Below are 14276 nucleotides of genomic sequence, written 5' to 3'. Positions count from 1 at the left end.
CTAACTGGCAACCACGGATTGAGAGCCTAAATAAGACTATGGAGAACACAAAGCCGGGAGGACACCGACGGCAAGAGAAGGAAGCCCCGAGAGCTTACCTAAGAAGAACATCCGTTCCTAAGCGAAACTTCAACTAACTAGAGAAGCAGAGTTGGAAAGCTCACACCCAAGCAACAGCGAAACACAGGCTAGAGGATGAGGCAGTGTTGAGATCACTCCATACGTACAACATGAAAACCACAGAAGAAAAAGGCAAACCATAGTCTCCAGCCATGAACAAGGATCTCCAGATCTGAAATCGACCTCACAATAAGCGAACTATTTCCCTTCACTTCACATGCCACCAGACCAAACAACTTTTAAGAGAGAGTATTGGCCACCACAGCCCGTCGATTTGCAGAGAGGAGAGAAGCCGGAGCGCCTACGAGAAGCTCATATCTAGAAGCTCCGATCAGAGGTAGAAGAAGTCGTCGCTTGCTCCAGCAAAACCAAGACGAAACAAAGCACACCTACATCCACCATATCACAAGAAAGGATTTGTTGAAAAATTTATCAGTTTTGTTGGTTAGAAATTTTCTGGAGATTTGGAGATCAGTTTTGTGTTCTTTTCATTATCGAAGTCGAAGTAATTTTTGTTCTTTCCTTTTAATTTCTGTTAATATATTAAAAATTATTTGTCTAGATGTAGGTCATCCGGTTGCTAGACTACAGGTTGGCATACAAGGAAATTGGGGTATAACGGGTATTATGAAAAAGAAACAGTACCATTGCTATATAGCTAATTATAGGTTGTTTTATAGCCATCAACCGCAAATTCCCAAAATTTTATAATTATTTAAAATTTTATTATATTATTACCCATATTTTAAAATAAATTTGATTTAATTAAACATAAAATTAAGATAAATCGAGCAAATTTTTTTTTAATTTTAAATTATATTTAAAAATAGATATATACAGTAAAATCTCTATAAATTAATACTAGATAAATTAATAATATCTATAAATTAATAAATTTTCTCGGTCTTGAGTTGGACTAGTTCAAAATATGACACAAATCGATAAATAATAATAAAATAACTTTTTAGAAAGTCCTATGTAAATATATGGTTCCATTAAAATTATAAATTAGTAATATATCTATATATACATTTCATATAAGTACAAACTAAATATTATATTGTTAATTTTATATTCACAATGAAAATTCGTCTATTTTTCTTAACATTTTTAATATATTTTGATAATATTTAGTAAAATTATATTAAAAAACCACATATAAGTTATATGAAACATAAAAACACAAAACACGTAATGTAATAAAACAATATGAAAGTCAAATATTTCTAAAATTTTATTAATGTATATATGGTAAAATCAAATATATTTTATATTTTATAAATAAAAATTGAATAATAGAAAAAAATCTAAAAATGAAACTTTTTGTAAATTAATATCTCTATAAATTAATAAATTTTTGAAGTTCCAACATTATTAATTTATAGAGGTTCTACTGTATATATATGTTTTTAAAATTATAATCTTAGATAGATTTTTAATCTATTTCTTTTGGTATGTATTAATCAACTTGTATAAAATTAATTGAAAATTTTGGTATAAAAAGTGTATAATAAAGTAAAACTAAACAAAATTTCTAAAATTTGTAGATATATAAAAGAAACAAAAGATATCAAAATAATATTTTTTTGAAAATCGTAGAAAAATCAGAAAATGTTTTTACTAAAGTTATGTAATTAAAAATAGAAATAAACAATATTTTGAAAATTTAAAAATATTATTATATTTTTACTACTATATTATTTAATGTCATATTTTAATAGATTTTTTTTAATAATGATGTATAATTTACTACCATATTCTAAGAAAATTACCAAAAATATAAATCAGCATTAATGAAATCATTCATGTCGGTTTTTCATAAGCATGTCATATATCTTATTGCGTCATGTCATGTTTTTTTTTAGTGAAATTGTCTATGCAGATTACATGTCAGCATAATTTAAAAAATCATTTTGTAAATAATAACTAGGGGACTACTGTAGATAAAACCATGAATTAAAACAATTATGAAATAACATAAAATTTACGAAAAGACTAGGAACATGACAAATACGATTCACAAAAGTTAGGAACTCAGTCAGCACCCTATGAAATTTAACAACCAAATTTTACCATCTGAACTAACTGACATTCGATGTAATTCGCCCCTAAACGTTTTTAACAATACCGGCCCTCAAGCTATTGCTTGATGAGCTTGTACTCAAGCCTGGCCCTTGAGAGGATGGTTACTGAACTTCATAACTAGTCATGACTCATGACATACCTATCCTACTATATAAAATGAACTATTTTGGAGGCTTCTAAGATGTGTCACATACGCAGAAAATTCCTGGCCAATCAATCTACCAGCTCATCTCAGACTCGACTGATATCCATGTCAATTACGAAGCCCAAACAATTTATTTGAATCCCAGTCAATACTGAAGTCAGCCCAATATCCATTTACGGTATATGATACCAAGAAACTAAGAAGCTCATTCTATTTTATGAAATTACATGCTTTTATTTAGTCTTTCGCCACAGTGACCGGAGGCATGTTGAATCACAAAGCTTCTCACGCATCCCATTATTATGCTATTTCAATTGAGGTTCTTAGTGTTGTTCTAACTTATATTTAAAAATAAATTTTATTAAATGTTATTGATTTTACTATTATCTTAATAAAATTTAATATAGATTTGATATATATTATATCAAATTGTATAAAACTAATAAAATAATATAAAATTGTATAATTATCAAACATTTGGCCTAAACAATATTTTTAAAATTTTGCAGATATATAAGAAACTAAATATCATACGATTAGATATTTAGATGTTTAAAAATTGCATATTTTTAAAAGCTTTAGTAATACAAATTGTATAATTATATAAAAATAATAATATTACTAAATCTGGAATGTTATATATGAATATATATTTATTTTATAGATGATGCATAAGATATTACCAACATTAAATAAAATTATCCGTCTCATGTTTATTTTTTTAATTGTAGAGATGACATGTAGCAAAATGCCCAAAATGACCCTAATACCCTAGATATATAGAAAATATAAAAAATTTGAAATATAATATAATAATTATTTATAGATCCAAACTGGTACGTTTAACTTTATGGGACAAAGAGACGTCTAATTTCAGGGAGTTAAATCGCATATCTACCAGAAAAAACCAAATCGTAATCATCACAAGTATCATTCTACGGTTACATGAAGGTAATAAACTAAACATAAAGTTTATGTCAAACTAAAATGCTTACAAATATTTCACTTTTTTCAGGGAAACTATAACTCACAACCACATCTGGATCGCGCTTCTACTTTGACAACGATATTGATATCATACAACGCTTCCATGAAGAGGAATAAATTGCTATCCTAAGCCTCATAGCAAACCACACCAATCAACTTTTTTAAAATTTACGTTACAGCTTTCTACGTCAATTAAATAGACACACTACTATTTTCTCTTACGAATATTAAATTCATTAACATAATTTATTATTCAAACTTACTTTAGTTTATTAAAAAAAATGATCACCATTTCCAACGTCTTCGCATTATAAAAAAACAAAACTTAACTTACACTTTCAGAAACTTCAAAACTCCTAATTTTAATTAAACTGTTCTTTAATTAAACATGTAATCCACGCGAAGCGACACGGCTCTAGTTCAATTAAAGTGAGGTCCGTTCATGATTGTAAAATGAAGAAGTGAAAAACAATATATACACGTTAGGTTTATGCATAACTTCGTATCATAAAAATAGATTATAACCATATCTAGAATGTGTAACGTCAGAAATCCCAATATTCTTAGTGCATTGACTAGGATTAATTACCTACAATATTATACCATAGCATATCAAAACTAATTTATTACTAAATATGAAAATGTTGACTTTAGTTAACACAAAGAACACAGTCCCTATCTATATACAAACCCTTGTAACCTAGTTACACGAACCAACATTCATACTCAACGAACACTTTCAGTCAATTTTGATAATATTCTTTGTATAAAGATCTTTATTATCAACAAGAAAATATGGAGAACAAAATAATCGCGATGTTAGTGGTGATAATGGGGAGCCTTTTGGTCGAGACAGAGGCTATGGGTTTTCAAGAATGTTGCAAAGGTTGTATTTCGGCTTGTGGTGCAGACGGATTAAGTACATGGACATGTCCTGTCACGTGTCTCACGATTTGTATACAACCTTCTGAGCCAGATCTTCAGGAAATAGACCAGACTGATTATTTTTGCAGACTTGGATGTGCTACCAATCGTTGTGTTCCATCCTCCTCGATTGAAGATAAGGGTAAGTTTTATATTCTTGTGTTTATATACACTTCAATCATGTGGATCTGAGTATATTAAGTAGATGTCTTAGAATGTTTGAAGTTTTTAATCATTTGAGTTAATTTTATCCTAATTAACTTTCTCATGGAATTTTGTTTTGTTATGAGCAGGTCACGCAGAGAAAGTTTCGGTATGTGTGGATTCATGCTCAGATATGTGCTCTAACAAGAACTAAAGCCTATACATTAATTTGTTTTTGTTCTTTGTAAACTAGCGTCTAATAAGAAGATATAAACATGGATTGGTTTGTATCGATTAAGTATTCAAATCCAAAGGAGAATGATTTATTGATTTGATACTATATTGTGTTACAAACAAGTATATTGACAAAATATCGATCCGAAACAAAGAGTCAAAAATGATAAAAAGGGTGTGTTTAATAACAATTTTGTAGATTGTCCAATGTGTTTCCCGTTTCCATCTAATGTTATTGCAACAACGATTGTTGTTAATTATTTTAAATTTCATCAGAAGAAAGTTATTATGGTTAGTTTATCAATATCATCAATCGACAAAATGGAACTGAACTTCATCGTTGTGGTTTATTTCTTTCTCTAATATCCTAGTATTTTGCGTACACGTACATTTTCGTTAGACTAAACATTGTAAATCATGTTTATCTTCCAAGTGTGTTGCATGCATCTTCTAATTGCGAGAGCTGCTCACCTCAAAAACTGGTCGGACTTTGGTAATACTGGATACATCTACATTCAGGGTCTGATCTTACCGGAATCGATGCTGTGAAAAAGAGAATCGAAGACGTCTCGACCATAACACCGTCGTGATCTGTAAAGTTTAGATGCAGAGACGTAGCAGTAAAAACGATAGATGAAGCAGAGACAATGTATGGTGGTGATGGAAGAAGAGCGGTGGTAGTTAGTAATTAAAAAAGAAAAAGGTATTTTAATATTTCATTAACCGGATACGAAGGGTAATATAGTATATATTATAGAAGTAATAGATGTACTGTTTTTGGGTTAAATATTGAATTATGCTTTATTTTGTAGTTATCCAGTCCAATTTTCCATAAAAACAACTTGATCATCTTTAGAAATTAAAAAAAAAAGATACAAAAAGTGGTGATTCTTATAACAATAGTGATATTTATAGAATACATACGAAAATTATTTTCTTGTAGACACTAATACATATATTATTTTTAAACACTATTACACTAGGTGTTTTGCTCGCGATGCGGGCTTAAACATTTTCATAAATTTTTGAAAAGTTCTTTGTACACTATTTTCATTATACTAAAATAAATCTTAAAATAACTCAATATTCTGTTTTCAATTATATATTTTATGTTTTTTTAACTTTTTACCAAAAGACTTTTTCATATAACAATACAATATATATATAAAAATTATCTTTTTTTAATTATATTTTTAGATTTTGGATAATTCAATATTCTATTTTTAACTATATAATTAAGAATTTTATTTGATTAATATTTAGTTATATAATTATGCTTTTAAATTTTCACTAAAATACTTTTTCAAATAACAATACAATATATATAGAAATTATCTCTTTTCTGAAATATATTTTCAGATTTTGGATAATTTTTACTATTATTAATTTTAATCAATTATCTAATCAAATAAATTAAAATTTCGTTTTTATTTTTTAATTTATTTATACATTTTATTCATTTATGGTATAAACGATATTAACCGCTCTAACTTTTAACGTGAGAGCTCGATTCCGAAAATTTACTTTGCGAATAATAGTATAGATATATTCAACTCAGCTTAAACAAATTCATGAGACGTCAACAAGAAGAAAAGTAAATTTGTGTACTTAGTAGATACATCTAAAAACAGCATACACATGTTTACGTTAATGCAAACTTTATTTAAAAAAAAAATGAAATAAAATAATAAAAGAGTTATCCATTACATTTGTTCAAAAAAACAATGGTAATAGTCTCTTCAAACCAGGGCCGTCTCAATTATTTTTTGGACCATGTTCAAAAATAATAACGATATATTTAAAACATAATGAAATAGCTTTAGATATTAATTGTTCTATTTATATATGTTTAACATTTTTTATAAATTATAAACTCTAAATTAGTCAGTGCTGTATTTAATTTTTGAAGTTTTAGACTATAATTTATGTATATATTGTTGAAAAATTTCTTTAAAATTTTTATTTTTATATTCGGACCCTGTTCAACCGTTCCACTTGGACGTGCTATTAGACGGCCCTGCTTCAAACTAATGTAAGAACTGAAGAGATTATTATATTTTTTTTGAACATATGCAGACAGCACTATGAAAATGTACGTGACCAACATTGAACACAAAAAAAAACTCGCTGATTGTCGTCGCCACGGTACGAAATGAAAAAAGGATCAAACACTTATGGCGTATTAATCCATAATACCAGAATCAGATCATATTAATCCAACTACTAGAGAGCTATTACGATTTATATGACATACTGAGAGGAATACGCCTGAAGCTGCGGCATAGACGTGTTTGCCGAGTCGAGTCGGGAAGATTCGCCAGAAGAAGGAGACGGGGATGGTGGCGACGAAGCAGAGGAGGATACGGAGGACGGCGACCGAAGCAGCCATCGAATTCATGTCCATGGTTGTTGAAACGGAGAAAAAAATTGAAACTCGGATCTAGCTAACTCGGACTGAGTCACACCACCGAGTCGCTCCGGGAGGCTTTGTTCAGATCGTGTCGTGTGGTCTTGGATCGCTTTCCTTTGTTCGTTCACTACTTCACTCGCACGAAAAGGAATCAATTTCTTTTTCTACCTGTAATAAACCGATCGGTACACTTTCTCAATACTCGATTGAGTTTGGTTCGGTTCGATTAAGTCATAGCCAACCCTTGGCCTATTCTCTCTCTCACGGTTTCACCTAGGGGTGGGCGTTCGGTTCGGATCGGTTCTTGAAGTTCTTGAAGTTTGGTAACCATTAAGGAACCGTGAAAATTTTGGGTTAGATCGGGTCGGTTCTTGCGGTTCTCGGTTCTTTCGGTTCCTGAAGTTTGGTAACCATATTAGAACCCGTAAAAGGTTTCAATCGGTTTCGTTTCTAAATGGTTACTTTGTAACCATATTACCCAAATTAATCTAATGATTTGTTTATTTGTTTCAGAATGAACAAATTTGTATCTTAAAATTATTTTAAATATTGAATTTGTAATTTCAATAACCATATGCACAATATCCAGCACAAATAAATTACATTCATGCATGTATGTAAACTGTACTCCCTCCGTTTCAAAAATAAACTTTCTAGTTTCACACATATTAAGAAAGCACATTAAATCACTATAATAAATGTATCATTTTCTGTAATTTTCAATATATTTTAACCAATAGTAATTCAATAAAATCAATTAATTTTTTTTGAAGTTTACATTTTTTCATAGAAAACATTAAATATGTATCTTTGTGAAACAATTTTTTTTTTCTGAAACATCTATCTTTTTGAAACGTATGGAGTATTTGATAAACAAATGTTTTTTACAAAACTCAGGTCTAATAATGGTAGGCGGATTCTGGTGAGGTAAGTGACCCAGATTCGAACTAATTCAATGACACTAAACATATGCGATCATAGGAGATATAGAACAATACTTTCAACTTCATTTAAATATCCAGAGAGAGGATTCGTTCGTGGACTGCATTTCATATTAAAAATTAGTATAAGTTTTTCTATAGATCTTGGGATACCCCAAGTTAATAAAAAAAAACCAAAGGTTTTTACATGTTTATGTTGATGTACATTTTGATTTTGGAAATAAATATAAAGATCTCCAGATTGTAAATGTGCAATTGAAGATCTAAACATCATGGTAGTGTAATATGTTACCTAAAATGAATAGTTATCCCTATATAAATATAAACTTTGTTAACACAACCAACATTCACAGCTAACAAACAATTTCATCTATTAAAAAAAAATCATTCCCTCTCGAAAAAAAAATGGAGAGCAGAAAAGTTACCATGTTAGTGACAATAATGATACTTATGATGATGGGAAACCTTTTAGATCAATCAAAGGCTCAACAAAGTTCTTTAGGTCAAAGAGAAGCTGAGAAAATCCATTTTTTCCAGTGTTTTCCATCTTGTCTTAAAGAGTGTAAAAGTACTCACAAGTTTCCAGCGTCTCTTAAGTGTCCAATTATATGTCTTAAAGCCTGTCTTCATCCTCCTTCACCATCACCATCACCATCACCATCTCCATCTCCATCTCCATCTCCATCTCCATCTCCATCTCCATCTCCATCTTCGGAGAAAACTATTGATAAAACTAATGATTTCTGTAAATTTGATTGTGCTGTGCAACAATGTGCTTCTCTTTCTACTATGGAAATTCCAAGTAAGTTTGCTTTTCTCGAAAATCCACAATTCATCAAAATTTACTCATCATATGTGTATATTAAAAAGTCATACTTCGGTATTATTTGTGTCAAGAAATTTTTATTGATATACAATGGAATTCTTTTCATTAATTTCATATATATTGTTGTCTTTTTGTCTTTGTGATTTTTGTTGTTTGTGCTATTTACAGATGTGAAGAAAGTCGCAGCCTGTGTTGATTCATGTTCGATTAAGTGTTCCAGCAAAAACGAAAAAGCGATATTTCCTCCTGCAAATTAATATTTAAATTAAAAGATGAAAATAAAATAGTTTGTATTGATTGGGTTTTCAAATAAATGATTTTTTAATATTTCTGAATATATTTATGTGGTTACGAACATATCAATTGATAGAATCACCAACTGAAGTCACTCAGTAAAGAGTTTATCTCAGAAAGGAGAGGATGGTTACTAAACTTCATAATTAGTCATGACATACCTAGTTGTGTACACACATGACATATCAAATACAATTAAAGCCAGATCCATTCATGATTGTAAAATGAAGAAGTGAAAAACAATATGTACACATTGGGTTTATGCATACCTTCGTATCATAGATATCAAAGAAAGAGTATCAATTATATGATTCACTCAATCACAATAATCACTCCATCATATATTTTCATAATGATCATATGATCCTGTCATTTATTGTTTGATTCATATAGATAGCTCAACTGTATAAATTTATGTAACTCATTATATCATAATACAATTCATACATTTCTCTTGTTTTCTCATATAAGTTAATACAATATCAGAGCAGGTTATTCTTATGTGTTTTGATCCACCGATTAAACTCAATGTACAAACATTTTTCGTAGTTTTCATTTAGAATTTCATGTTCCATCTTCTAGTATTATTTTAAGTTTTGTTTGTTAAATTCTGGTCGCTCGCCGCTGACTCTGCGTCCCGAAAAAGAACAAGTCAATATCATGAGCCTTCGGACGATTCTTTCTTAGTTGCCAACTCTTATTTCAGATTAATTAATTCTTTTTGAGCATATGCACTATGAAAATATAAGTGACTATGAATTGAACACAAAAGAAACTCATTGATTGTTGCCGCCACGGTTAACGAAATGACAAAGATAATTCCGATACAAAAAACGGATCAAACACTTATGGCGTATTCTATTTACATGAAGATCTGTACAACAAAGTCAGAAAACATAGAAGGAAAAACCAGAATCAGATCATATCCAAACTATTAGAGAGAGCTATTACGATTTATATGAGATATAATGAGTCACTAAGATCATATCATATCAGGGACAAACCCATATGACTTGGAGACTTGGGACGAGTGTGTGAAACTGGTTTTGTCAGAAGGCTCGACAGAGTGTATTAGTAGTCGTGGTCAAGTTAGAAGAGTGTTGCTGCTCAATGGGGCTGTTCGTGGGACTACAGAGTCTGCTTCTCTTTGGTTCTGAGATCCTCACGTTGGAGATTGCAACCACAAGCACATCGACCACACCGCTTTCATCTTCTTCCTCCTCTGTGTTGGAGAATGAATCAGTCGGTGAATCATCATCATATGTTGTCTTCTTCTCTCTGTTAGCTCTGTTTACGTCGGTTTTCTTTATCGGACTGCGAAGCTGAAGGCCGGGAGGAGATCCTGCTTGACCCTTGTGCTTCGACTTGATACACATTGTCTTGAGCGTCCGGTCTGTGTAAAAAAATATCCATGGATGCCCTGAAACACACAAGTGAAAGAGAAGCAAATGGTAAGCATTCAAAAAAAAAGGACAAACAAAAGATTAAAAGCCAATGCTGCAACTTGCAAGTTAAGCAGCTGGAAGAGATTGAAAGGCTTACTTAGCACTTCATCCGCAGTGATCCTAGCAGATTCGTCCCTTGTTAGCATTCTTGACAATAGATCACGAGCTGGTTTGGACACAGACTCCCACACTCCAGAGTTGAAATCAAGCTTCACTTTCTTGATCGCTTCGAAAATAGCATCCAAAGAGTCTCCCTTAAACGGAAGCACACCGGACAAGAGAGCGTATAAGAGGACTCCTGCACTCCAAACGTCAACTTTCTCTGAATAACTTTCAGAAAGAACTTCAGGTGCTACATAAGCAGGACTTCCCGCCAATCCAGACAATGTCTGACCTGTGCCATTGAACAAGCAGATAAGTAAAACCTTAACAGAGAAAAGGTTACACAAATCACTAATTACCTTTTGCAATTCTCATGGCGAGGCCAAAATCAGCGAGCTGAATCTTCCCAGCAGCTGTGAGAAGAATATTCTCAGGTTTGATATCTCTATGCACAACCCCCATCTCGTGACAATAATTGATAACTAGCATTAGGTCCTTGAATATATTAGCTGCTCGCTGCTCAGAGTACCTCCCCTCCTTAACCATCTGATCAATCAAACGTCCTCCCGAACACAGCTCCATCACAAGATGGAAACAATCAGACTCTTCATACACAGCGTGCAACGTGACAACCCGAGGATGACCAGACAAATGCTGCATAATCTCAACCTCCCTATGAACAGTCTCCTCCCCTTTCTTCAGAGTCTTACAAGCAAAGTCAATCCCATTACTCTTCGACCTACAGAGCCTAACCGACCCGAACTTCCCTTTCCCAATGTTAGGACCGAAAACATAATCATCGTCAATCTTATTCTTCCTACCAGTCTGAGTGGAAACGTCAATGCAACCAATCTTCCTCTTCAAACCTCTCCCCGACGAAACCAAAGACGACGCACCGCAAGGAGGCGCAGTAGCGACGCCGGCGAGACGTCGCTTGAAGGAACCAACAGAGTCCTCCTCGTCGACGACGGTGTCATTCTCCTTGCAGCGCTTCTTGAGTCTAGCGTAGCCTTCTAGTGAGAAGTGTGACCTGAAGTTGGATGATCGAGATGCAGTAGTTGCACATGATAGATCCTCCTCCGAACCTTCAGCTTCACTACCTTTCCGCTTCTTCCTCATCGAAACAGATAGTAACCAATCTCACCACACATCAGAATCACTTACATAAGGATCAAAAGGATCAGTCTTTCTCCTACAGAAACAGAACAAACGAATCAATTATCAAAAGGAAAGGACTTTACATACGTATACTCTACAGAACAGTGGAAGAAGAAGATTCAATGACTTACAAACTTCCCCCACACAGTTTTTTTTTTCCCGCGAAATGCTTAGATCGAAACAGCTAAAAAGCTACACTCAATCGAACTAAAGGTCATGAAACTAGGGAAGGTAACGAACCTCGAGGAATCACGAAAAGATGCGACCTTTTTCTCCCGAGATGAAGCCGATCAGAAAGGGTGGTGATGGGGACCCCCAATGGAGCGAATCGAGGCGAAATTGACGGGAGGAGGAGACTAACACCGTATCGAATCCCGAGGAATCGAAAAAAGAGTTAACGAAGATCGAAACCCTAGAGAGCAATCTCGAGGAAAGCGATGTTTAGGGAGAAAAAAAAAGCTTATAGGCCTGAATCGGTGATGATGATGATGATGCAAATATAAAACGAGATTGTGTGATTTGTGTGTATATATATCTCTAGACCGGCGCAAATGTCGGTTCGTCAGAAAACCGGTTTATTATATTATTTATGTTGATTGAACCATAAGATCAAAACATATTGTTGGCTTTGCCAAGGTGGGTTCTTCATGCAAAGCCCCCATCTATCAATTGATTGTAAGTGAAAGTAATTGATCATATATTCTTATACAACTCATACAAAAGAAATTGATCATAATATTCAAAAGGGTAGCTAGATGTTATGTGCAAAATCCCATTTGCTTGCAGAGGTAAGTCTAACACAAGACCATAGTGTTTTGTTTTGACAATAATCCCACTAAACAATCTACTGAAAATCAACAAGAGTACTAGGAAGAGGACGAGCCACATTCATTTCTCTAAAGGCTGATGATAGCTAGTATGTTACTACGTCTACAAAAGGCTAAAGACCGTATACAGCTTTGACCTCTGACTAAACCGGACTCCGGTTCAACCGGTCTTTACACGAGCTCGGGTATACGATTACAGAGTCTAGTGACAACCCGCCTTTGGTATGTGTACAATCGATCTGCGTCATCGAAAATTTTATCTTCGTCGACGACCTTCTTGATTCCCGGACAACAAAATCTCCACCGTGGTAGTGGTTCCACCTCGCCCGCTCGGTTAACATGCATTGAGAAGAGGAGTATTGACCATCTTCAGTCCAGAGCTGAAACCGAACCGGTTTAATGTCCCAACCATGGACTTGTTCTGTATTACAGACCCGTCGACCAAACCACTTGCCAGACTGTCCTAGCTGCACCCTGAAGAAGATACTGTAGGTTCCTGCCGGGAACGGGAAGTCAATCTCACCGTCGACTTCAAACCACCAGGTTTGTTGAAGGTAAGCCACGGAAGCAAACCTGCAAAGAAGAAGAATCAATTAAAAAGTTTATACATTAATTGAAACCAAGGAAGAGTGAGAAAGAAAAAACTCACCGAGATTCATCAGTGGGAATATGACTCCAGTATCGACGATCATCAATCCCTGTGATTGATAAGCCCTTAGCTGAGATGCTTAGACAAACACCACCGCTTCGTTTATCTATCCATACCTTCTGCACACAATCAAATACACTTTCGTTTAAAATTCTCGGCAAAAACAGAGAGAGAGACACGAACCTTGGTGCCTTGATCGAATGAGTTAACCCTGCAGAGACAGGCGTATATATCTCTTTTCTGGAGATTCTCCGGGAAACCACCAAGGATTCTCTCGAGAAAGGCCTCGTAGTTCGGAGGAAGCTTCGATTCCCAGACGAAATCGGCCCATGAAGCTCCCCGGAAAGCCCTGTTGAGCTTCGAGAGTCTGCAGATCTCGATGGGGTCCAAATTCTCAACGATCTGAGCCACGCAATCCTCAGGTAGATCTCCTAAACAAGACGAAGAAGACGAGGAAGAAGACAGATCCTTGTGAAGAGCAGAGTGACTCGCACCCATCAAAGCACCAGGAGCAAAAACCCTTCCTTGTCTTACACGAGATTCAATAAAATATCAGGTGGGTTTTAAAGAGATTCTTGAATCGTTCTGAAAGTTGTAATCTTTCGTCGTGTGGAGGAGTTTTCTTTCGCACGCGAAACTCGAAATGTTTAAGACAAGAACAGAGCAATTGAATAAAGAGGTTTGGTGGTGAAGACAGACAATGGTGGTGGTGTCTATATGGGATATTGGACGGTGACGCAAAAGGCATGTAGATCGTGTAATGATATTTTAGTTTTGGACCTTTACAAAAAAAAAAAAAAAAAAAAAAGTTTTGGACCTTTACAATTATTTTTTTTTTAATTAAAAGCTGTTGGGTTTTACGTTTAGTTTTTGTTTTTTTTTGTCCGTTTTTCTTTGTTTTATAATGTTTTTTTAATCCGTGCAATAATCCTCCATTCATGAGTTGTAAGAAGTCAGATAAACAATTTAATAAATAAATGTACCC

At 33.6% G+C, this 14276-nt stretch overlaps 3 protein-coding genes and 1 long non-coding RNA gene across 5 annotated transcripts; 2 read left to right on the top strand and 2 right to left on the bottom strand.

Moving 5' to 3' along the window:
* The first annotated feature begins 1372 nt into the window (after window positions 1-1372).
* LOC108872348 lies at window positions 1373-5499 on the top strand. The gene is made up of 2 exons (XR_004458761.1): window positions 1373-4403; window positions 4555-5499. It is a non-coding gene; the product is annotated as an uncharacterized LOC108872348 (long non-coding RNA).
* A 2088-nt stretch (window positions 5500-7587) lies between these two features.
* On the top strand, window positions 7588-9145 carry LOC103871987 (thionin-like protein 2). The gene is made up of 2 exons (XM_009150327.3): window positions 7588-8792; window positions 8985-9145. The coding sequence occupies exons 1-2, from the start codon at window positions 8396-8398 to the stop codon at window positions 9071-9073; spliced, it is 486 nt and encodes a 161-aa protein (XP_009148575.2). The 5' UTR covers window positions 7588-8395; the 3' UTR covers window positions 9074-9145.
* Window positions 9146-9869: 724 nt separating this feature from the next.
* LOC103871986 (serine/threonine-protein kinase PEPKR2) lies at window positions 9870-12308 on the bottom strand. The gene is made up of 4 exons (XM_009150326.3): window positions 12056-12308; window positions 11017-11849; window positions 10653-10949; window positions 9870-10530 (listed from the first exon to the last, which is right to left on the bottom strand). The coding sequence occupies exons 2-4, from the start codon at window positions 11774-11776 to the stop codon at window positions 10160-10162; spliced, it is 1428 nt and encodes a 475-aa protein (XP_009148574.1). The 5' UTR covers window positions 11777-11849; window positions 12056-12308; the 3' UTR covers window positions 9870-10159.
* Window positions 12309-12573: 265 nt separating this feature from the next.
* Window positions 12574-13977, bottom strand: LOC103871985 (F-box protein PP2-A12). Of its 2 annotated transcripts, none has more exons than XM_009150324.3 (3): window positions 13475-13977; window positions 13292-13410; window positions 12574-13215 (listed from the first exon to the last, which is right to left on the bottom strand). In XM_009150324.3, exons 1-3 carry the CDS (start codon window positions 13787-13789, stop codon window positions 12786-12788), a joined length of 864 nt encoding a protein of 287 aa, XP_009148572.1. In that variant the 5' UTR covers window positions 13790-13977; the 3' UTR covers window positions 12574-12785. The 2 variants fall into 2 exon arrangements, with proteins under 2 accessions (XP_009148572.1, XP_009148573.1); XM_009150325.3 differs by having other exon boundaries at window positions 13292-13407.
* Between the last annotated feature and the right edge of the window lie 299 nt (window positions 13978-14276).

Source organism: Brassica rapa, chromosome A06 (genome assembly GCF_000309985.2).
Source record: "Brassica rapa cultivar Chiifu-401-42 chromosome A06, CAAS_Brap_v3.01, whole genome shotgun sequence".
Taxonomy (NCBI): Eukaryota; Viridiplantae; Streptophyta; class Magnoliopsida; order Brassicales; family Brassicaceae; genus Brassica; species Brassica rapa.
This window is presented reverse-complemented; position numbering and strand designations above follow the sequence as displayed.